Genomic DNA, 23,916 nt, shown 5'->3' with positions numbered 1-23,916 from the left:
TCAACTGAATAAACACTAATGATCTGATGCAATTCACTAACTTATACAGTTAAAAATATACCTAAAATTCGGTATATTTCTATTTAGGAGATATTTTGTTTAAGGATTCTTTCCTATTCCTAAAACAGAAGGGGAAAAAAAAATGTGATTGTAGGATTAGATAGAGAACTATGACTGGGCTTTTTTTCCTACAGATAAAATTCTTGTGGTAAATCAGAAATGTAAATATGGAAGATAAGACAAGTACTGCCAGCTTCAGAGAAGTGTGTGCATGTCTAGAAGTGATTCTCATCCAGTAAACACCCATTATGCTTTGAATCCCAGCTCTGTCTCAATATGAGCTGGTTTTGTTTGTGCCAACATTCAGGCTCCAATAAAAGGTCAAACAGCCAATGTAGACAGAAATCTATGTTGTTAAAAGAAAATGGTACTTCTTTTTGTGGGTAAACCTGACTATGAATCAATTTGGACTTGAAATTAGAAGGGATTCTGAACTGTTTAAGTATCCAGACTCTTGAGCCACCTGCCAGCTGGAAGGCAGGGACGGGGAGCAGAATGAAGCCCCCATAATCCAAGGGGAAATGGTTAGCGACCTGCTACACCACTTAGACACACACAAGTCTATGGGCCAGATGGGATCCACCCAAGGGTACTGAGGCAGCTGGCCAAAGTGCTCACCAAGGCACTTTCCATCATTTATCAGCAGTCCTGGCTAATCGGGGAGGTCCCAGTTGACTGGAGGTTAGCAAATGTGACGCCCATCTACAAGAAGGGCTGGAAGGAGGATCTGGGGAACTACAGGTCTGTCAGTCTGACCTCGGTGCCAGGGAAAGCTATGGAGCAGATCATCTTGAGTGCCATCACATGGCACCTACAGGACAACCAGGTGATCAGGCCCAGTCTGCATGGGTTTATGAAAGGCAGGTCCTGCTTGACTAATCTGACCTCCTTCTATGACAAGGTGACCTGCTTAGTGGATGAGGCTGTGGATGTTGTCTGCCTAGACTTCAGTAAAGCCCTTGCCACCATTTTCCGCAGCATTCTCCTGGAGAAATTAGTTGCTCATGGCTTGGACGGGCGTACTCTTTGCTGGGTAAAAGTCTGGCTGGATGGCTGGGCCCAAAGAGTGGTGGTGAATGGAGTTAAATCCAGTAGGCAGACAGTCACAGGTGGTGTTCCCCAAGGCTCAGTATTGGGGCCAGTTCTGTTTAATATCTTTACCAACGATCTGGACGAGGGGATCCAGCGCACCCTCAGTAAGTTTGCAGAGGACACCAAGTTGGGTGGGAATGTTGATGTGCTTGAGGGTAGGAAGGCTCGACAGAGGGATCTGGACAGGCTGGATAGATGGGCCGAGGCCAATTCTATGAGGTTCAACAAGGCCAAGTGCCAGGTCCTGCATTTGGGTCACAGCAGCCCCATGCAATGCTACAGGCTTGGGGAAGGGTGGCTGGAAAGCTGCCCGGTGGAAAAGAACCTGGGGGTGTTGGTCAACAGCCAGCTGAATGTGAGCCAGCAGTGTGCCCAGGTGGCCAAGAAGGCCAACAGCATCCTGGCCTGTATCAGAAATAGTGTGGCCAGCAGGAGCAGGGAAGTGATCGTCCCCTGTACTGGGCACTGGTGAGGCCGCACCTGGAGTACTGTGTTCAGTTTTGGGCCCCCAATACAGGAAAGACATTGAGGTGCTGGAGCATGTCCAGAGAAGGGCAACCAAGTTGGTGAGGGGCCTGGAGCACAAGTCTTATGAGGAGCGGCTGAGGGAGCTGGGGCTGTTTAGTCTGGAGAAGGAGGCTGAGGGGAGACCTTATTGCTCTCTACAACTACCTGAAAGGTTGTAGTGAGGGGGATGCTTGTCTGTTGTCCCAAGTAAGAAGTGATAGGATAAGAGGAAATGGCCTCAAGTTGCACAAGGGGAGGTTTAGGTTGGATATTAGGAAAAAGTTCTTCACCGAAAGGATTGTCAAGCATTGGAAGAGGCTGCCCAGGGAAGTGGTTGAGTACCATCCCTGGAGGTATTTAAAAGACCTGTAGATGTGGCGCTTAGGGACATGGTTTAGTGGTGGACTTGGCAGTGTTAGGTTTATGGATGGCCTTGACCTTAAGGGTCTTTTCCAACCCAAATTTTTCTAATAAGGTGAGGAGAAGTGGGAAACCTTGACTGCTCTTCCCACTGGATCACCCTGGGCTTCTGAAATGGGCTGGATGATAAAGTGCCTACAACAGGCGGGCCAGGACTCGATAAGCTTGGTTATGTTGTGTATGTTGATAAGCCTGGATACTGAACTAACACAGAAAGTCCAATTTCCTTCCAGGAAGAACAAAAAAAGGAGCGTTTGGTGTGCATAACCAATCTCTTTGTCTTCCATGCTCTTTTTTGTGCTCTGGGGGAGCGAGGCAGCCTCACAGGTACATAGGTACCACTTGTTGAAGCTGTTTCAGCTACTCCCTATCTTTTCCCACAGCAATAGCTTAGGTGGCTGCTACTGCTGCATCTGGTGCATGAAGCCAGTCCCAGGCAGACAAACATTCACAAACCAACCACGTAAGGTCCTCCACCCACACCTGCCTCCAGAGAGCAACGTATACCTGTGTGTTTGGCACAGGTACTGCTATTGTTTTAGCTACTAATTTTAAAAGCTTCTCTAACCACTTAAATGATGGTACTGGTTACACATCTTCAGCCTGTCTCACAAAGGATTTGTCCTAATTCACAACAGTATCTTTGAAAATAATCACTCTAAGGAGTAAGGGAAGAGGCAGAGTGTTGTATGATCTTGGCTCAAGACAGGCATGCACTTGCAAAGAGCTGCATCCACAGAGCAATTCCTGCCAGAGGTGCAATTACCATCTGGAATGGTAACCCTGCCCCAACACCTGCACGGATGTAGTTATACAGACTATAAAAGTACTTCTTCTGGTACAGTTCATCCCTGCTCCCACGCAGGAAGTTGTGTAAGAGCATCCACATTACAGCCATCATTCACTGGAAGGAATGAAAAGCAACACACCTTATGCAGACAAACCCTCAGACCCTCCTAGATGGGACTCTCCTGCAACTCCAGCCCCCCACCAGTGTGACCACAGTTCATGTTTTACTTCTGCATATAACTAGTTTACAGCTATAGTAAGTCCTTAATGTTATGGATAAGCTAAACTGCCTGCAACAGGGCTCACACTTTCATCACAGTGTGAAACAAGATGCTCTTCAGTGAAGCATAAAGCAAAGCTCCTTTACTCTCAACTCATATAGGTGTCCAGAAGAACAAGTTGCCTTTCTCCCAGGGACTCTTGAGCCAGCAAGCTATGGAGTAAGAGTGGGAGAGGAAGGGGAGGAAAAGAGGAGATATTTTCCTCTCTTTTCTTCTTCTCCAAATTCTGAAATCTCAAAAATGCTCTCTCCACCACCTTTTTTAAGTTCATTATAAACAATCATTTCTTCAGTGAAAATAAAATGGGTATTTTCTGATCTCTTCTAACATTATTTTCTTTCAAAATACCAAAACCCAAAAGCAATTACAATCAGCTCTAGTGTCTAGGACATTTACTTTCCCACAGCACAGGACCTTGAGAGGAAGCATCATGCTTACAGAACTGCCTGTATTTCATATACAGCTTATAAAATGGGAAGGCATACAAACATTGTGGGGCAGTGCTGGAAGACACAACACTCAGAATGATTACAAAACCTAGCAAATGTAGAGCTCTGCACTCCCCTAAGCACTTCTGCTATCTAGGTAAACACATTTCAAGATTTAGCAGTTTAACTAACTGGCAGCCTAACAACTGATCAGAAAACTCAGTGTCAAAATTCATGATAACTGCAATAAAATGTCAGTGTAGATTTCATTCCCAAAACTTACACCAGACTCCAGGTTGCAAAGACTGCAAAAATCAACCAAAACCAAACACATTTGCAATCTGGCATACCTGCACAACAACCTAGAACAGATCCATGGAATGCTGAAGAATTTATGCTAGAATTCATTTCCCTGCAGCAAAATACAAGGAAAGTGCATTTGAACTGGCTAGCTTTCTTGGTGGAAGCACCCCTCCTGAACTGCATCTGCCTTCCTGCCAAAACTAGCAGGTTTTTTTAAAATATTTTCCTAAATAGGAACTAAAAACCTGTCCCCAAGAGCAACAATAGCATCAACAAATTACACAGCAGAAGAAATCAGTTGCTGTGATACACTTCTCTCCTTCTAGAAACCCAACACTAATTGCCCAATACTGAAGAAACGGCAGTTTATCTCCTAACAAATGCTTGTGAGGATTCCCAAATCAGCAATTAACATCTGTCCCATTGTGCTTCTCTGCCTAATATCTTACGCAAATTACACAATTTATAGCTTTAGATTTAATGTGCGGTTGCCTAACGCCGCAAGGCAAGAGGAGCCTGCTGATTCAGGAATGCATCGCTCAACTGCCTCACCCTTGTGAAGCAAGTGACAAACTCATTCCACAAATTTCTCCATGAGGGAAGAAATACTTGCTCCTGCTGTGCCATGTCCACATGAACAGGTGCAGCGAGACGACAGCTCCTCTCTCGGCATCCCAAAAAAAGCAGAATGAAGCCAGCTTCAGCCCAGAAGTCATATAGCTGAAGTAATGTGACTGTGTTCAGCTAAAACATGCTGCTTTTTGTAAGAGAGGACAGCCAAACATATCCAGGTCTAGCTGTACTGACCCATGGAGACTTTGCCACAGTGGGAGCCCAAGACTACTCAGGCTGCTTAGCTCTTATGCCAGCACAGGTAAACATATATGCTACGGGTCTCCCTCTGTGCTGGCCCTGCACAGGACAGGTATCTATTAACATTTCAGCATGACTTCGTTAAGCTCCCTGGCTCAAGCTGTCAGTAGCTGATGTTTTTTATTCTGGAGGACAATCAACATCAGAAAATACTGGTCTGGAAAGGTTACCAGGTTACCTACCCCAGTCCCATTGCATTCCAGCAAGATAAAATGCTCCTAGCACCAACACTGGCAGATGTTTAACTATCTAACCTGTTCCTAAAACCTCCAGTACAAGAGGTTCATAACTACTCCATTAATTTGTCCCAGCACTACAGTAGCCTTGTGACCAAAAGTCTTATCATACTTACCCTCCTCCTAGTGTTCAAACACCACACTCACAGGCTTCCCAAGTGCTGACTAACCCTCAAAAGGCTCCCCTAGTGAAGCAGGGAAGTTGGGCTGGCGTTTTAGAGATCAAGAGAGTAAGCAGGGCTGTCGTCAAGGCCCTGAATCTCAACAACAGAGATAAAAAAAAAGCCTGGTTCCTGGCCCTGATGCTCTATGCACTCCATTTCTTCAGAAACATCAGGTAATACAAGTCAAACTAGCCTATTAGAGAAACGTAAGTATCCCTGCAAATTTGGCTGAAATGAAACTGCACTGGCATTACAGACCCTAAAGTCTCAGAGCCATATTAACCTATGCCTTGCCCACAATGCTGCATGTGGATTAGCTGTATTACATATGAACCAGGACCTGGCACAGGATGGGGCTCATAATCAGCGTCCCGACTACTTACCTCAATGGGCCTCTTGTCAACACACCAGCAAGTAAGCTGGTATGATAGATTAAGCTGTTTTAAGTGAAGAAATTGCTTCAGTGAAGTTGAACTTTCCCACATGACCCAGATCTTAGTGGACCTTCAAACATTAATAAAATACAGATCAGAAAAGACAAAGCTCTTCCTGAATGTTAACATCTTCCATCACCCTCATAGTATGTTTACTGTCTCTTGGTCAAAAGAGAAGCCTCATTCAGAATATTCATATACCCTTTGTCAGTAGATGCACGGTGGGTAGATGTCTGAAAGACTAACGCTTTGGTCTCTGCAGGACAGATTTCACTGCTGGCTGCTCACTAGCACTCAGAGACAGAGGAAACACCCCCACGGTGTCCTCAAGCTGACTAAGAAGGACCTGGAATATTAACACTCCACTCCTGTAGGAATCCCAATGCCGCATCTAAAGTTAACATGCTCAGTAACAGCTGAATGCTCACTTCCCTCCTTGCCCAGCAGACACTAAAGAAGCTGGCAGCTGAGCTGCAGCAAGGGGGAAAAGCTGCAGCTATTCTGATCATGGAGCAAGCTTGTTAGGGTGGGCAGGAGGGTGAGACCTGTGAAACACTATTGGTTCAATCATTTTCATATTTACATGGGAGATAAATTTTGCAACTGGTCAGTCGTCCTCATGATTTTGCCAGGCAGCAAGGGAGGAAATGAAACAAAAATTTGTAAAAGTTGAAAAGTCCCAGTGTGCTAAGTAACGCCCTGTCTCAGACAATGCACCAGCATGACCTGGAAGATGACTTCCTTGATCCTCTAGTAGAACAAAAGCTAACAGACAAACTTCTTCAAGGGTGTTCAGTACCATTATGTCCCTGCCATGTATTACAAGTGCCTGCCCTGCAGTGCCATGGTTCTGTCCCCTTGTGCACACGCCCTTGCCTTGCTCTACAGGGTCTTGTATGGGCTTTAATACAGCAGAAGAGAAAGCTGTCAAAGAAAGAAAAAAAACCAGTCATAATCACATCATCCAGCCATATTTCTGGAAGAATAACATCAGGCTTTATATGAAGTTCCCATTTAACATGCAGTGTCCTCATAATAATTATTATAAAATTCCAAGACTTTATTCACAAGACGGTAACAGTGCCAAAACATTACTACTCGTACCAGGTTTAAAAGTTATGTAGAACTAGAAAATGCTTTATATCATTACTGCAGTTTCAGCCATTCCTGCTTCCTGGGAGATGAGAAATGAACACAGGAATTATCAAACCAAATGAGACCACAGTTCAGCTGATACCATGTCATCTCCATTTCTGCTGCTTGACAGTGAATTTCAAATCAGAGGAAAGGGAATATATATTGTCCCCCAAAATATCCCAAGTTACGGAGTTCAGAGTTCATAAATGGAGTTTCTTTTTAACACCCACCAGTCAGTACCATATACCCCCAACCATGATGGTTTGTAAACCTTTTAAACCTAGCTGTGAATGTTTCCTACCCTTTTCAGTCCAGCTAAGATCTTAGTTGATGTTTTATGGCAACTGCACAGATACTGAGTGGAACTCTACTCTGACACGGTCGGAAAGAGAAAAAGGGGAATGTTTCTCCATTTACTCATATTTTGTTTGCTTAGGTTTTGTTCCACCTCTGCTAGCCCCAAGTTGATCTCACTCACCCCTTGTGTGGCCACCTCTAGGCACTGACCATGCTCCTTTTCTCCAGGATTCCTTTCATTTCTAATGCATATTTTTGAATTCAGGAAAGCAGAACTGAAAACAGTCTTCAGGGGAAAGCAAGTGCTTTATTTCCATAATTGTATGCTCAGCATCTTCAATGCTATTTTTGGCCACCATAATCTTTTTGTTTGGTTCTGTTGGCATGTTCTCTTTTGACTACTGAGGCAGAGGGAGCAGAAGTTTCCAATGAGCTACCCACTGTGACGCCGAGGTCTTTCCTGAGCAGTGAGTCAATGCAGAATTTAACAATGCATGAGCTGTCCATATTATTTCTTTATGGGCCCAAGAGACTGCAATAAACTGGATCTATCATCATGCTGACTCCTCACTGACTTTTGGTAGACCCATCTGATATTGCTGTCTCCCACTGCCTGGAGAAAAACTAAACAATTTGGACTTATCTGAAAAATTTGCCACCCTGTGTTCATCCGCCCTTTCCAGAGTTATTAATAAAAGTCCTGGAACACTACTAGTATGGGATGCTTGACTTGCCACATTGAAAGCAGTTTATTTATCTCTGTGTCTTGGTCTCTGCCTCACACTTTCTGTTGCTTTGGTTTACTTAACATCTGCCCTCTGAGCAGCTATTTTTTATTTTTTTTTTAAAGTTATTTCAATGTGCTGACTTGTGTCCAGTTATCCAATCTCTAGCTGACAGCTTCAAAGAACTCTAACAGGCCAGAAGGCCTGAAGGCAACCAGAGCAACATGGCTACACAGTGGCATTTGGGGGACATGCAATTTCTACTAGTCAGGCTATTTTAGCCCAATTTAATAAGCAGTGGTTCACTCTCAGTGTACAAAACTAAACAAGTTGCATATTTCCCTACAAATGCCACGAGTTCTGAAACATGCTCCACATACACCTTGCCCACCAAACAGTGTATGAAAGGATGCAACGTATACCTGTAACACTACCACTCTTTCTTCTCAGCATAGCATCCTTCCATCTTCATGGAACTAAGCTGTATCCTGCAGAATCAGTTTTGTTTGTTTTACACAAATGCAGTATAGTGACCTGAACCATGATTACTGACACTCCAGAAGAGCTGACTGTCTCCATATAGACATACCAGCCCATGGATGCATTTGGATCTCTCTATTTCCACCCCATATACAGCGTTTACACATCAGAAAAAAACAAAAAACCCAGCACTTTCCAATCTCTACTGTAAGAGAAGTACCCCAAACAGGAAGAAAAGCAAGATGTTAGTGGTGTAGTGTATCAAATGACGATGACAAGTAAATGACCTTGTCCAGGAAGACTATCAAGCAACTAACCACAGAGGTTTGGTTCCACTCTGTTATAAACTATACAAGAAACTCAGATCATCTCAAGTCCTTCCCATCAACCTTTGCACTTGTAGCCTCTTCCGCTCTGACTTCAGAAAGCCACTTGGAAAATTCATGAGAGCCAACTACTGACATCAAGGAACATAAAGGCACTCAAGCTTTCATGATTTCTTTGCTAATACACTCAGATGTTATAACAGTTGCACAAAGCCAGCAGATAAGCAGAAACAGGAGCCAACAGTGCTTTTAGACTGGATATTAGTGGCCCTGGTAAAGGAAAGCATCCTCTTCATGGATCTCTCGGGTACTGTTATCATCAGCTGACCCCATGCTACCCTGATAAAGCATTAAGGTCCTGCTGGACTCTTCACGAGGAAAGATTAGAATCTAACCATGGGTCTCGCATGTTGGCTAGATACTTGTCTGAGGACATGTGAGGGATGCTACTTTTCTTGTCCATGCTAGACTACTGTAACAGATCTTAAAATAAACTGCTTCTTCAGCAGCAGAAGTGACATGAGCACATCACACCAGAACTGCAATAATGTTCTACTAGCCGAGTCCTGGTTTCCAATTCAGATGAAAGGTCCTATTTTTCAAGATTTATTTCTTGACCTCTGATCTTATGACAATGAGTAGAAACATCACAGAAAAAGCCACTTGCTGCAAAAAGTATTCCCAGCTAAGTTTTACATTGATATTGTGAGCAATTTATCTTTCATTGTCCCTTCCTTACTTTTTCTAGCACCCAGACACTTGGGAAAAGTATATTCTCTTGTTGGATACCAGCCAAGGAAATTTTTGTTCAAGAGGATCAGAATAACTTGAAACACAACCATGCTGGAATTTAAACCATCCAGTTTATTCAGTGAAGACTTCCTCATGATGAGAAGAATCCCTGCTCCTCCCTTCCTAATTCTAGAGAGGCAGTAATCCTCAAGACTTAATCCGTGTTCTGTTCTTAAAACCCAAACTGGAGATGTCTTAGGAATGCCCCATGACAATGGAGTGCAGTCATGGCTTATATCTTTACCCCATAAAAGCAGATTTGGTCATTCTTCAGATCCACCCAAGCCCCAAACACAAATTTCATAGAAGCTCTTGCTTAAATTACTATAAACTTCTCCATGTCTTCAGCTTTACCAAGTAAACAAATGCTTTGAAATGATGCATGTAGGTGTAAAATGAAAGTTACCAACTCTGGTATGCAATAAATCAATCAAAGGTCCAGCCTTGTTTCTTTTTAGATTCGGATAAGCAAAGGAGACTGAAAGTGGGATGCAGATTCCCCATATCTGGCCACAAAAGCACACAAGATTTAAAGATTAAACCTAAGTGCACCCAAAAGTAACACCTGAACTTTATAGACAGGCTTCTTTTGAAAGCTCAGTGACCATCAAGACTACTAGGATCAAAGATGAAGATTGTTTGTTGGTTCAAGGAATTCTGGCTGGCACACCAAGACAGAACGATAAAAGTATTTTCTATATTATTCTCTGGGCTTTGTGTCTATTGGACTCCAGAGTCAGCTTGAACAATAGCAAGCTGATGTATCTTAGCAGGCCAGCAGACTGCCACTCCTGGTTGGGGACACAGGGACTGTGCCCATCATTTCCATGGGGGCCCCCAGCAATCTGGTCCCTCCTACCTACGCTGGGACAGAGCTGACAGCTCAAAATAATAAAAACCTGGGAAGAGGGAGGAGAAGCAGAAGGGAAAGGAGAGTCTGTTTGTATTTTCTGTTTATGAAATGGCTAACTTTCAGCATTCTTACCTTAGAAAATCCTTTTGTAAACTACCTTAACAAGAGCAAGCAATGGTCCAAGAGAGGAGATTCCACGTTCCCTTTGGGGGTTCCTGCTTTCTCTTCCTGCCACCTCTCTCAGGACAGGATTAGTCCTTTCGAAGCAGCTGTCTGCTGTAAATTTCAAAGCCAGGGCTTGTTTATCATAACACCAACATGTCCATGTCCCTTTGTCAACCCCCTCCTAGATGCATGAATGAGCTTTTATGAGAAAGATGTCAGGTGACACCTCCCTGGGTCAAAAGTCCCAGAGTCTTTCCAGTTTGACAGATCAGGGCTGAGACCTACCAAGTGCTGACAGCCAGGGTACAGAGCACTGCCACATGCAACACTGCTGTGTGCTGATGTGCTTTGGACGAAGTCCTTCCAGTCACAGAGAATATCAGTTCCATTCCAATTACTTCCCTCCACACATGTACACTAGTTTTCAGACAGAAATTAAAATGCAGTGAGTGAACATGCACCACACTTGGAGCGAGGTAATGAGACATCTGTTTGTGTGCGTTCTTGGTGGAAAGAGAGCATACAATCAACAAGGGAGACTTTTGCATCCAAAACCAGGCACGGTTATTTGCAGTAGCTAACATCAGCCCTCTGACTTGGATGCTTTACTGATACGTCCCTACATAAGCAAGTGAGTATCATGTGCGTGATTTAGAACCTTTAAATTAAAACCAGATTTTCTTTTCATTTTAATAGGAGCTTCAAATACAGATAGAGGTGCCTGAAGTTGACCTCTGTGACTATTCTTCTCCCTCCCCTCTGACCAAAACTGCTATGAAAAGTATGCCACTGAGAGTAGAGGCCACAGTTTCAAAAGGTGAATGCCTAGAGCTATGTATATACAACTATTTTCAGGCACTTTTAACTGGGTGGCCTGATTTTGAGAAGTTCTGAGTATGCACCACTCCAACAACGTACATGCTCCCTAACTTCCAAAAAAATAAAACCTCACTACCTACTTTGGCATTGAATTGTAAATACCCAGTTTTCTACTCAACAACAGATGTACAATTTTTGTTAAAACAATACCTACACAGATTGATATAGTGAGTCTCTGATGCCAAGCAGAGTATGTGCATGCATATCTGGAAAAGAGGTTACTGCCCAGAAAAATATGACATCTAAAGGAAATAGACAGGCAGATGAGTGTCAAGAGAAGAAAGAGACACAGGGGTGACATGCTGTGCCCAAAGTCACGCAGCAAGTCAGAACCAGCACGAAGCAGAAAACCCTGAGCCCCAAATCAAGTGCCTTACCCATTACATCATGCTGAGCCTCTCTCCTAGTCACAAAAGATACATACAGCTGTTCAAGGAGTATTTTTAAAACAGACAATCTGATAAAAAGAAATCCAGGGAAAAGAGAAGGATGCCATGATCTATTCTGTAATATCCCCCAAAATCAGAACCGAGAGCACACAGCAGCAACAGGATCTCATATAATAGTAAACAATCAAACATAAATAACTTTGATTACATGCTGGGATTAAAATATCACAGCTAAAGGTTTTTATACTGTTAAGAGTGTCCCGAGGGAATAGTTCCGGTACTTCAAAAAAGACTGTTAGGAGAGAGAGAGAAATTCAGGAGTTGCAGCTTGGCTCATACAGGAGTTCTCTCTTCTAGGGGAACCCCTGAAGACTAGTTGCTGTAGAAATTTTAGACTTGGAGTTAAATTTAAGAAACTAAGAACAATAAGATTTTAAAATCATGGAAAAAAGCCGCATGGAAGTGGTTAAAGAAATTAACTCCAGGGTCTGCAATATCTGAAGTTCAAGCATTATTGAGGAAACCTGTTAAGTTGCTGGAGACAGCAAAGGAAGCCGAGTAGCTGATAGGATCACTAACTAGGTAGAAGACTGAGTGAGTAGCATGTTTATCTCAGTTTTGGTTTAATTCCTTCAGTTTAGATTATTACTTGTAAGGAATAAGGAATTTTAAAAGCTTTTAATCTTAAAACTAAAAATGTAATGTAAAAAGGTTAGTTAGTGCCTAATCACAGTGATTATCCATTACCATCTTAAGCATAATTTAAAAAGTCAAGATCTTGAATTCGGAGTCTGTAGGATCACAGCTTTGCAACATGGCACCAGAGAATTTAGTTATTTTTCATGAGGTTAAGGTTTAAAAAAGGCTGACACAGCTCCAACCATACAATACCTTGCTAAAAATGAAATTTCTGTTAAATAATGCTCCTAATCTTTCACCAAACATTACAGAAGCTGATCTAGAGCACTTTTATATCAGAAGCAGTTCTTCACAGATAAGTAAACAAAGCAATACAGCTGCCGAGAGAACTCAACTGCTATCTCAAAAAAAAAAAAAAAAAAAAAATCTCTATTTCAGTGATTTATTTCAAGATACACCTGCCAGCTATGTAGGACACAAGGTGGGAATGCAACCTTTAATCTTTTCAAATCTTTATAAAAAGACTCAGAAGTGAAGGTTTCAGAATTACTAGCTCTTTTAGAACTTGCACTCAAAATAACAGAGAACAGGAAAAAGAGGAAGTCACAGCCCTGACCAGACTATTGCTTCCAAAAAAGAATCCATTAAAATCAATGCTAAAATATCTCTTAAAACTTTTTTTTTTCCCCCCAGAAAACAGTCCCACTTCCTTCCTATGGAGGTAACACTATCTATACTGAAGAAAACAATCTCTGCAAGTCACCTCAGCAACTGCTAGCTGCATGCTAGTACACATGGTTCAAGGTGAATCCTGGAGCAGGTTGCCCAGAGAGGTCATGCAGTCTCCATCCGTGGAGATATACAAAACCCAACTGGACATGGACCTGGGGAACCTGCTCTAGATGATCCTGCTTTGAGCAGGGAGTTGGACTATATGATCTCAAGAGGTCTCTTCCAACCTCAATGAATCTGCAAATCTATGAACCTTGTGTTTCCACAAGGACTGAGTGGTTACAGCATCAGTCTAGGACATGGAAAGTCCAGGTTCAACCCTGTGCTTTCCCTCAGACTACACGTATGACTCTTGCCCTAGTTACTAGTTCTCCTCCACCTCAATCCCTTTAGTGGCCACAGACTGGTAGCAGAGACAAGGAGTGTGCCACAAAGCATCTTTCCAATCCATTCTCAGGAGGCTGGATCAAAGTACTCATCACTCAGACACTTGACTCAGAGCAAGCTACAGGACTTTCAGAAAGCCTAATGATGTCCAGATGCCCAGTTTTAGAAACTTCAAATAGGGATTCCCTTTTTCAGGAAGCATGGAGAATTCACTGTCAAACGGACAGGCAAGGCATTAACTTGGGTGTGTGAAAAATAATTACATTTAAAATCAAGCTGTTTGAAGAACATGGGGCCCTACTGCTGCAGAATGCAGTCACCTTGGCAACATCTGGCATTTTAAAAGGTGCAGGCAACACACGAGGGAGGAGGATTCAGCACCGTACAAACTGGAGTCAGCAGAGCATGGATCATCCTCCCTTTAACCCAACTGGTGCAAATCTTCAGTTATACAGTTCTGGTAAGGTCTACAGGGTTGAAATGAAGTGTAAACTGAAGATCATAAATAAAGACTATACTTCATTTATAGTTACTTTAAAACATAATTCAAAGAGAGGTAACAATCACCTAAATCCAAAACTAGTCTGTAAACAAACACTGAATTTTCTTTTTCAAAAGACTTTAAACAGCAGCAGATTTCTCCTTACACACATACTCAACCCTCCAGAGTTTATGGCATTCCCTTGGAAAAGATAATCCCTTGCACTGAACTTAACCCATCACATCAATTTTGTATCCTGTGATAAACTGGGCTCTCTAGTTACAGCTAAAGACCAGGATATTATTTTCTTGGTAGTGACTTCCATTTTGAAATTCCAGGGAAAAAAAAAATAAAGAAAAAAGATGTGGCTCCTAAGACCTCATGCCATTCACAGATGTATTACTTCTTGTTTGTATTTTCTAAGTGCTCATGGCCCTGGGGTGTGACATGACAGCTGCAAAGTAGAAAACAATTTAGCACGTAAAAACAAGGAGGGGAAAAAACCACACAATGCTGTCTAGAGAGGTGTAACTTTCTTCTCACTGCAGATCATTATGTGCAGGAATACAAAGGCTGATCTACTTGGGCCAGAATGAGAAGTTAGCCAATTACTCAGCTCTCCTGAGATCTCCCCCTGCTAAATACAAAGTTGGTTCAAGGTCTCTGTCACAGTATTTCTGATGATAAGACAGAAATAAGATGAGATGGGGTGGCACAGGGGGACACACAGGGACAGGAGAACAGGTGAAGCTTTTCTTTACCTCATTCCTCAACTTTATTAACAGCTTCTCTTCAAAGTGTCAGTTTTAACTGAATATAAACATACTTTCTTCTTTTTCCTCCTTAAGCATTTATTCCTTTTTCTCATCAGTTTGACCAGAGGAGGCCAAAATACACCCAAGACAAACTACTTGCAAAAACTGGATGCTCTCCCAAACATATTGTTCTCATAGAGATAACAATAATAATACTGATGGCAATTTAAGAAAAAAAAAACACCTACTGAATCTCTCTGCTGCTAGAACAAAATCCCAACCACTACCTCAGAGCACAGGTTTCCCTCAGCACCTCTCCCACTCACAAACAGCAATAAACACCCCAAAACAAAATCCTTTTAAACTATTTGAGCATTTTCTCCTAAAGACATTGCAAAAGACAAGGGAGAATGCTGCAAATTATTAGTCTTATTTTTACATAAAGACACTGCCAATGGGGCTGGGCAGGTCAGATGCAAACAGTATGTCTATAAATCCACAACTATGAAAATACAAATTGATGAGCTGCTTATCTGTCTATCAAGATAGTGATAATACAATCACAATGGTAATTGCAATAGTGAACATAGTTCAGCAACGCAATTTCCCCTGAGTATAGTCATCTAACATATGAAACAGTTACTTCAAGAGCTACTCTAGATTTAAACTCAAAAGCCAATAAATGTTTCAAGAATATGACAGTAACAGAAGTAGAAAGGGAATGAAAGACTAATTTAACCCAACAGTTACAATGGTTAAAATGATAAGATACCAGAATTATTCAGGTTGAAAAGGCATGACTTCTAAACATGGGAATGTAACTCAAACGATGCCAATTAAAGGCAACAGCCTATGTCAGGTAACTAGCCAACACCAGAAGTGCATTTATGTTCCTCCTAGCAATTAACTTGTGCAACAGGCTTCCAGTGCTTCTCAAAGACCTCAGCTCTATTTACAATTTAATTTCTTTCAGTCCTTTCCAAAACTGATTTTTCTTCTTCCATAAATCTCCCCTGAATCCAGGCCTCAGGATTCTTATGACAAGCTGCTAAGTTTGTACAGTCATTTCAATTCACCAGCACGCACAAAAAGACAATATTTTCCAGAAGATTTCTGGGAGTGCTCACTGTAGTAAATATGCTCCCCATTAAATCCACATCGTATTTTTAACCAGATGCTGACCTCCTTTGTGTACATGGAAAAAGAAGAGCACGGGATTCCAGAGGGCAATCCCTTGACACAGGAATGCTTCAGTGTTTGCACTCCCATGGAGAGATAGAACGCAAAGGGCCCAAAACCACTACTTCAAAAACCTCACATCCAGCCTCTAGAAGCCAGCTGCTTCCTTCTCTAGTCACAATAAAAGCCTTCAGGGAGAGCAGGTATTGGCCTACCTTGCATGTATGCCTCTATTTGCCGAATTAGCTCATAAGACTTAGATCGGTCCAGAAGTGTACGAATAGCTGGAAGGGGGTCCAGGATAATGGTTTCTGGATGAGCATCAATATACTCCTGCAAAACAAACACATAGGAAAAAAAGAAAAAAAAAGAAAAAAGGCATTAGATTAGCTGAAGAGTATGGAAAACTAATGAGAAGGGGAAGAGAATAGACAACGTTAAAAACCTCAATGTCCAGCTTCTCTTCAAGGGGAGGCGAATGCACATTGGCAATGCAGGAAGTCACCAGACAGTCTAGACACTGACATTTGAAACAAACACAAACATGACAGCTAGCTGTTTTAGGATGGCAAATTTCTTCTGTGGACTCACCATCAGCAGTAAAACCTGTGCTGCAACCACATCAACTCAGAAGGGAGCCAGTGGCAAAATGCCACAGTAACAGCTGTGAGCAGGGCTGAGAAAAGCAATTAGGAGAAGAAAGATGACACACTGCTATCTTGGGGTCAGCCTTGCATTGAATCACTGCGCGTGAACATCACAACTGTCTGAACTAAGCTCAGAACTACATCTGGGTTCTTTAATGTTATTATTGCTGTCCTCTAGCTGGGCTGAAAACAGTGTTAAGAGCTGGATGATAAGGGCTGGAATTTTTTTTGGCAGAGCTGAAGAGATTGCTGCTTCACTGTGTCTTCAGTGAGTTTTGAAAGCCCTATCTTGCTACTTCTCTAAGTGCATACTCTCCTCTCCTGACTACAGTAACAGAGCAAAGTTAGTGCTCTCGTGCATCTTCATCTTGGGAACTCAATTCTCCATTCCCTGAGGTCATGACTGCACTACTGCATCTTGGCCATGAACACAGACTCAGCTGCCAGGTATTGCCCTTCCAAGCCCAACAAAACTTCCTTCTGTTTCTCAGAACAGAAGTGGTGTTCCTTTATCATTGCCCCAACCTGGCCCCATAAAGTCAGTGGGACAAACAAGCATCCATCTTACCCTATCCAAAATCAGACAAACATTTCCAAAGTTAGCATCTGCCTTTGTTTTACTCAAATTCCCAAAGCCATCTTTACATTTCCACTCATTTCTTTAAATCCATTCATGCAAATGCATGGTAAATGCTTCTACAAGTAATGGACTTCCATGAAGTCCTACTTCCCTTAAGTTGGTTACTTTAGAGAACTAAACATACTCCAAAAGATACTTAGGAGCATGATGAGGTGGCCTCAGGAGATGCACTTTGCTAAATGAGCTGGAGAGAAAAGAATGGCATCATCTGTTTCCAGCAAGTGATTTTGCTCCAAACGCTGACTGGGGAAGCAGACTTCCTCCATCCAACTCCTCCTAGGACTGGCAAACTGTTGCTTTCTGCTGACTACATAGTCTGAGCTGATGGCTTGCTAAAAGGGGATTATTCTTCTCAGGCTAAGAGGATCCAACATTGGGGTTTAAAGAACCCCCTGCATCACCCACAGGACACAAGTAGCTTTCCTTCAGAGGGCATGAGGCACCCTTCAGGGGCAATACATGCATCTGACATTTAATAATCCCTGCAGAATATAAAGAGTGAATTCCCTAAAGATATGCTCAACCTTACTCCCACTTGGGAAAAATAAGGGACAGAGCCTTTTGCACAGTCAGCCATCAAGACTGTCAGATCCAGCTGTTGTCTCACCCTTGCAGTGTAGCCTAGATAAAAAGCCTCTTCGGCTCACTGGAGCAGAAGCTGGGTTCACTTCAAGTCATTAATACCCAGAACATACAGAGAACAGTTTTCATGAGCCTCCTGCCCCCAGTACTTCCAGAGTCTCAAGCAGAGCAGTCAGCTTTCAAATAAAAAAAAATTTTAAAAATCTTTTCTCTAAGAGATAGAGTAACTTGTCACCTAATGTGTTAAACACCCACATGTCAATGCAGACGTACCCTTTCATGCAGCAGCTAAAAGACACCTTGTAGAGCTAGGATGATTAGGGCATTAGCTTAAACTTGCTGATCATGAAATTGTACTCTAGGATCTCAACGTATCTAAAGCATAACAGGAAGCTCTTTTAGCCCCTCTATGCCTCAGCTTAAAAGATAGGGAGCTACCACAGCATGCGTCTTCATGAGCACACCGAGAGGATGAGCACATTACAGACAGCCAATACCCTGGTGGGGCAGCGGGTAAGTACACTTGGTAACCAAACTGAACAAGACACAGCTCCAACACGTGACCTCAGCAGAGATGTGACAGCAAACATCCTGCGGTGTTTCTGATGCAAGAACTGGCTCTTCCTTTCACACTGTGGTGACCACCCCTCCACCTCAACCAGTCTCTGAATTCAAGCTCCCCATACTTCCATCCTGGCCTAGCCCCTGCTCCTGTATGTACTAATCCTTCCCCTCACACATACATTCATCCTGCCTGTGGCCTCCATCCCCTTCCCTCCAAGGAGGGAATGATTTTTCCCTCTCCTAGCTCCTTCTGCACCTTCCCAAATCTTCCTAATGCTCACCTCGGCACTGAGAACTATCCTCACTTCCCTGGGTTAGGTGTGTTGCACTTGTTATTTTGGCTTATGTTACTCTAAGTATTTCCAGAGGGAGACTTGGTTTTTTATGCTTTCTGTAAGGAACTTCACAGTGCTTTATTTATAATTATAATGCATTAAAAGATCATCCAGGCAGTAAGCTTGACACAGCACAATGACGTTTAACAAGAATGAAGGCATGATCCCAAGGTCATTCTACAGCAGGCAATGTGACAACAGAAGTGAGCATCTTAGCTAACTTTCCAGTGCATTAAGGAGCCTCCAAAAAGCTCTGTAAGGCAAACATGAAATAACTGATGAAGATGCAGGAGGTCAGGACTATTTTCCAGAAGCCATTTAAAGTCTGGAGGACTTCAACTACTCATGTCGAGAACTGCACTCACTCACTCTCACACACACACACACACAAGCTTTCCTTATAAAACAAGGAGGTTTCTCAGCATCAAACTTATTTCAGGTACTATTCTCCAGCTCTTCTCCATTTACGGGCTTAGGTACTCAGACAGCCAAAAGGGCACAGGAATGGCAAAACTCAGAGACTGTCAGCAGGGCAGTGAAGATCAGCATCATCTGAGTAAAGGAAAGGACTGGGACCTGAAGTAAGTGTCTCCTAGAGCTAACCTGGGGACAAGCTACAGATCTCTCATTTTAACTGAACCCAGAAACAGCCTCCCCTTTGATGCAAAGGAGTCTGTCAATGCAGAACAACGTCAATGTATTTGTATAGGGCATCTCCATTTGAACACAGATAGCAGTTAACTGCTGAAGCTTTTTAGGGGACAGAAGCATCGAAATGCACTTAAGTCCTTATAACTGTGCATCTCTTCTCATGGTATTGTGTGTTGCTTGGATTTCCATTGCAAAGCATTAACTCTGCATTCAAAAACAGAATCATCAAGCTGCACCAGGATCCCCAAAGCAAATCATCCAGCCTCCCCTTGGGCATGTACCTTACCAACACCTTGCCTGTCTCCCACCAGTATGTCACCAGCACATGCAAAAGAAAGAGTTCCAATATCTGTGCACAGAAAACAACTTAAAATAAACAAATTTAAAAATCCAAACCTTAACACCAATTCCCCGCAACAGGAAATTACAATAAGAAAAATCAATTCTGTCAGCTTCACAGGAACAATTATGGTAGCCGATGTGAAACCTTTCATAGACTTTGATTCTTTACGAAGAACTGCTGCACACTCAGGCATCATGTTTTACTGAATATTTAACTGTGAAGATCACCTAACAGATTGAAAAACTCCTGATGTAGCCTAAGTAGCAGCACTCTTCCCATGGCACAGAACGGCTCCACTACCAGAAATACAGTTCTGGGTGAATATGAAGATTTTGTCTAAGCATTTTGATAGCAGATGAACTACTATAGATATGAACTTGAAAATGGAGCAGTGGCAGAAGGAAAAGAGAAACACTGAAGCCAAGAGATAGCTTTCAGTACAGCACAACCTCTCAACTTTGAATGTTCAAATCTCTGGTCATTTCAACAAAACAACTCTGCACTCTCCTTTGGTGGATTTACCAAAGACTGGTATTCAAGAGCAGACTCCAACAACCCAGGCAACAATCTAGAGGACATTTAGGCTTCCCAACAATATTTTGAAAGGGTTCTGTCCTTGGGCTGCAGTTCAGCTTGACCCAGACAACATCTATGTTTTCCTCTTTCTAATCTTTGTCATAATAAAAGCAAACAAGAAGAAACAAGGACTTTTAGCAGATCCTCCTTTGTTTGTATTCCAGGCTTGGCATTCAGTCATGCTCTGTACACCAGCCCTGTTACTGGCAGAAGGCCAGCAATGAAACTTGAAATCAAAGAGAAACCAAGTAGTTCATGTTCCCTATTAAATACCTCTGGATATAACCCAGAGATCTAAAAAAAAAAAAAAAAAAAACAAACCCAAACAAACAAACTTTTCTTGAGAAGCCTATGCATAGATGAGCATAGAGTTGTTTGCCATTTTACCCAAAAAGGTAGCTAATGATTTTTACTTTTTATATTTTAACAGAAAGTTGATACCGTATCTATTGCAAATATTAGGTCATTAGATGATAAAAGAGACTCACTGACTCTTTGACTTGATTTTATTACTAAGTAATAAAACTGCTATAATCTTTTGTTTAATATTAAACAAAAGCTCCATATTAAAAAAAAAGTTAGCAAACGAAACAATACCAGCATTTGGGTTTGTGCTTTCCCATGTACAGAAACATGAAGTTGACCACTTCTAAAAACAGACTGACATTTTCCATGGGAAAACAGATGTAAAGATAGACACAAGCTTGTCTAAAGAGTTTGCATTTGATTCAGACTTAAAAGTTCCTTTCTGTTGTCTTGGGCTGCAAAGGTCTCTTTTCACGGACACCTCCTTCCAAAAGGAAAGGTGTAGGCAAGTTGGATCTTGAACAAACACTCATCTCAGAATTGTTTGTCTCTAAATCTAAAAGAGATTCCTGCAGTGGCTGGGAGGGATGAGGGGGGCAGCAAGAGGAAGTGGGGACAGATCTTCTCTGTTACATTTCTATTCACTGTACATCTCAAAGCAACTTTCCAAGTACTCAGCTTCCCTGTTTTGCCTTCAAAAGTCCACCACTGCTTCATCTTGCAAATGCCTACCCACAGGAAGCGATCCTACCAGTTAGCACTTGAATGACAAATTTTTAGTTAATTTTGCCTGCTTATGAGGCTCTTCTAAGACAGAATTATTTTTCAGATGGGAAAAACACAGGTATTGGCCTGTGAATTGAGGTACATAGACCATTTCAACTTTGTGTCTCACCCTATCTCCCCAATAAGAAAAAAATTACCAAGCTTTGATAGTTTCCTTGGATTTTTCACTTGCCTTTTCTCAGCAGAGCACATGAAAAGAAATTTGAAAAGTGTAACTATTTTCAGAGTACAAGGCTGAAACCCAGGGCTAGTATCTTAAAAAAAAAAAGGCAGCATTAAAAATCCACTGGCATAATGTCCATGAGTACATACTCACATCACCTTCTTGCAGCTAAGACTTCTGAAGAAATCAATCAATGCAGCAAGAAAAACGCACTTCTCCCCTTCCAAGCAAGACCAATCCCCTAACTCCTTCCCTTCCAAAATATTGCCCTAATTTTCCTTCCTTCCAGTCCCAAACCCTTCTAAGGAAGCTTATGAATCAAGAATAGAAGAGCCCTTCCTGGACAACTTCAGAGACAGTCAACAGTTGGGGCGGGGGAGGAAACACTTTAAATTTTCATGAACCTGATAGCAGAAGCCTAGGCATAAAATCTGCTTCTGCTCTATCTTTTTAAGAAGGCTAATGCAAAGAGAACCTGTTAAGAAAAACCTCTGAAAGGCAAATTAATAACCCTATTGATTTTCAATCACTTGAGCCATCATTTTGAATGGAACAGATTAGTATGAAGCTGCAATGAATGAAGCTACTCAGGCCCTTTACAGCTATGACAGGCAGCTGCTCAGAGAGTATTTTGCTCTAATTAGAGCATAACAACGATTCCCCAATGTCTTACAGAAGCCAAAACATACTCACTTTTCAAAGTCATAAACTTTGTCTAGAAGGCAGGAACTGGGGTAGTTTGGTTCTTTTTTTTACCAAGACAGGAACTGGAGCACCAGCAAGTGAAAGGGACCCCTGGGGACTATGCCTCTTCCCACCTGACTCCTCTCCATGTTCCGCTAGTCAAGAAGGAACCACCAAGGACTGTAACAATTTTTTACTAGACAACAATAAACTATGTTCAGTCAGGTCAGTCCAGTGTTACAGTGGGTAGGAAAAGAGATTAATCATCATCTCTACAAAAAGTCATCATCCCCAAAATAAGGGTCTAAGTGTCCTACGAAGCAAATTGAAAGATTTCTCTACTTTGCACTTCATGCACTACACTAGGTGCTGCAGGCAGCCTTCATTTCAGCTTTGGATGAGATCACTAGGCACTCATCACTGACCTTCAGTGTAGTGGAGAACAGCTTGCACCCACCAATACTCTCCTGAGAAACTACCATCCAGACCACATCCAACTAGCATGAAGACCTCAGAAAGCTCAGCCCTAAAGGTCTTCTACAGCTAAAAAGCCCTCTGGCAAAAGGCAACTCCTCCTTGCCATTTTCAGAGTCTCCTGTAACAATTATTTTTTACAAGGCAATTGAGAACAGTCATTAAACAGAAAGACAAAAAGGGCATGCCAAGAGGCTTCCTAGTTTATTAGCACTCTCCACCAGACCATACAACAGCTCATCACAGACTCCAGAGGAGAGCAGGCACACAGACTCAAGTAAATGTGAAGCCAGTTTCCTTCTCAGCTCTTGCAGATGAGATGGTCAAGGCTTCTACAATACAGCTCTGAAAAAAAGTTATTCTTAGAAGGGTCATAAATGTAGCCTGGCAGATCGTTCTTCCTCCTGTGGTCAAGGATCCTTTGCTCTCTGCTTCCCAGAAGTCTGCTTTAGGGAACCAACAGTAAGACTGGTGCCAGGTATCGTCTTGCTGTTACATTTATATTCAATAGCAGGAAAATTAGCATCATGAATTTTGCACTTTTTGGTCTGGTTAAGATCATCAGAACTTTCTGGTCAATTTAATGAACAATAAGAGAACCACGCTATTTCCACTTGTGTGCAGGTGCCAGAAATACCACAGTGCTTATGCAACATCACACACACATAAGTACCTCTCTTGCATGGTGGTCACTTTACATTTTCTAAGTTGCTCATTGATTTTAGTTTAAAAAAACCCAAAACACCACCCCCCCATACACTTTATACAAATGGATTCTTACAATTTATTTTTTCTAGGGAATATACTTCTCTTCATTTCTAATAGTTTTCAGTATCTTAAAAATAATACAGGACAGATGGAGACAGGCAGCAATTTCCTGCCAGCTTCTACCCTGTATACAAAATTACATGAGAGTATACTCTTTAAACACACTTTGGCATGTAATTCAATGCTGACAGACCTCTCCTCTGCTCTGCTGGTTTCTGGGTACATGTTTTACTACAATGAAAGTTTCCTGCATGCCAGCGATGTGGCACAACTCAGTTGCATGTGCAGAATGAGAAGCCCAAGGCCTTGGTTTATTGGGGAGAGGGTATCATTCAGAAGCTGCTCACAGGGCTCCCTGCCCTGTATCTCATTCACTAGAAAAAAAGATCCTCTCCCTGTTTGGAAGGCACCGGCAGAGGATTTTTTCCAATTAATGAGTTTTGAAGATACTGAAAGATTATAATTCCATACCCACAGTCAGAAGTATGTGTAGTCCTGTAACGGAAACCTACATTCTAGTTCCACTACATGATTGTGGACAAGTCATCCACTGGGCTATGCTAAAGAATGCTCTATCTGTAAAGACAGATCATC

General features: G+C 42.2%; 1 protein-coding gene across 2 annotated transcripts in view; it reads right to left on the bottom strand.

The window, feature by feature from the left end:
• The window catches only part of ITPK1 (inositol-tetrakisphosphate 1-kinase), a 158,644-nt gene that overhangs the window by 50,412 nt on the left and 84,316 nt on the right, over nucleotides 1–23,916 (bottom strand). For both annotated transcript variants that reach the window (XM_069783587.1, XM_069783588.1), the window contains exon 5: nucleotides 16,019–16,136. In XM_069783587.1, the coding sequence (XP_069639688.1) occupies nucleotides 16,019–16,136 (118 nt within the window). The remainder of the gene's footprint in view (nucleotides 1–16,018; nucleotides 16,137–23,916) is intronic.

Source organism: Haliaeetus albicilla, chromosome 5 (assembly GCF_947461875.1).
Source record: "Haliaeetus albicilla chromosome 5, bHalAlb1.1, whole genome shotgun sequence".
NCBI classification, from domain to species: domain Eukaryota; kingdom Metazoa; phylum Chordata; class Aves; order Accipitriformes; family Accipitridae; genus Haliaeetus; species Haliaeetus albicilla.
The sequence above is the reverse complement of the archived record's forward strand: the minus strand, read 5'-3'. Positions and strand labels throughout refer to the sequence as shown.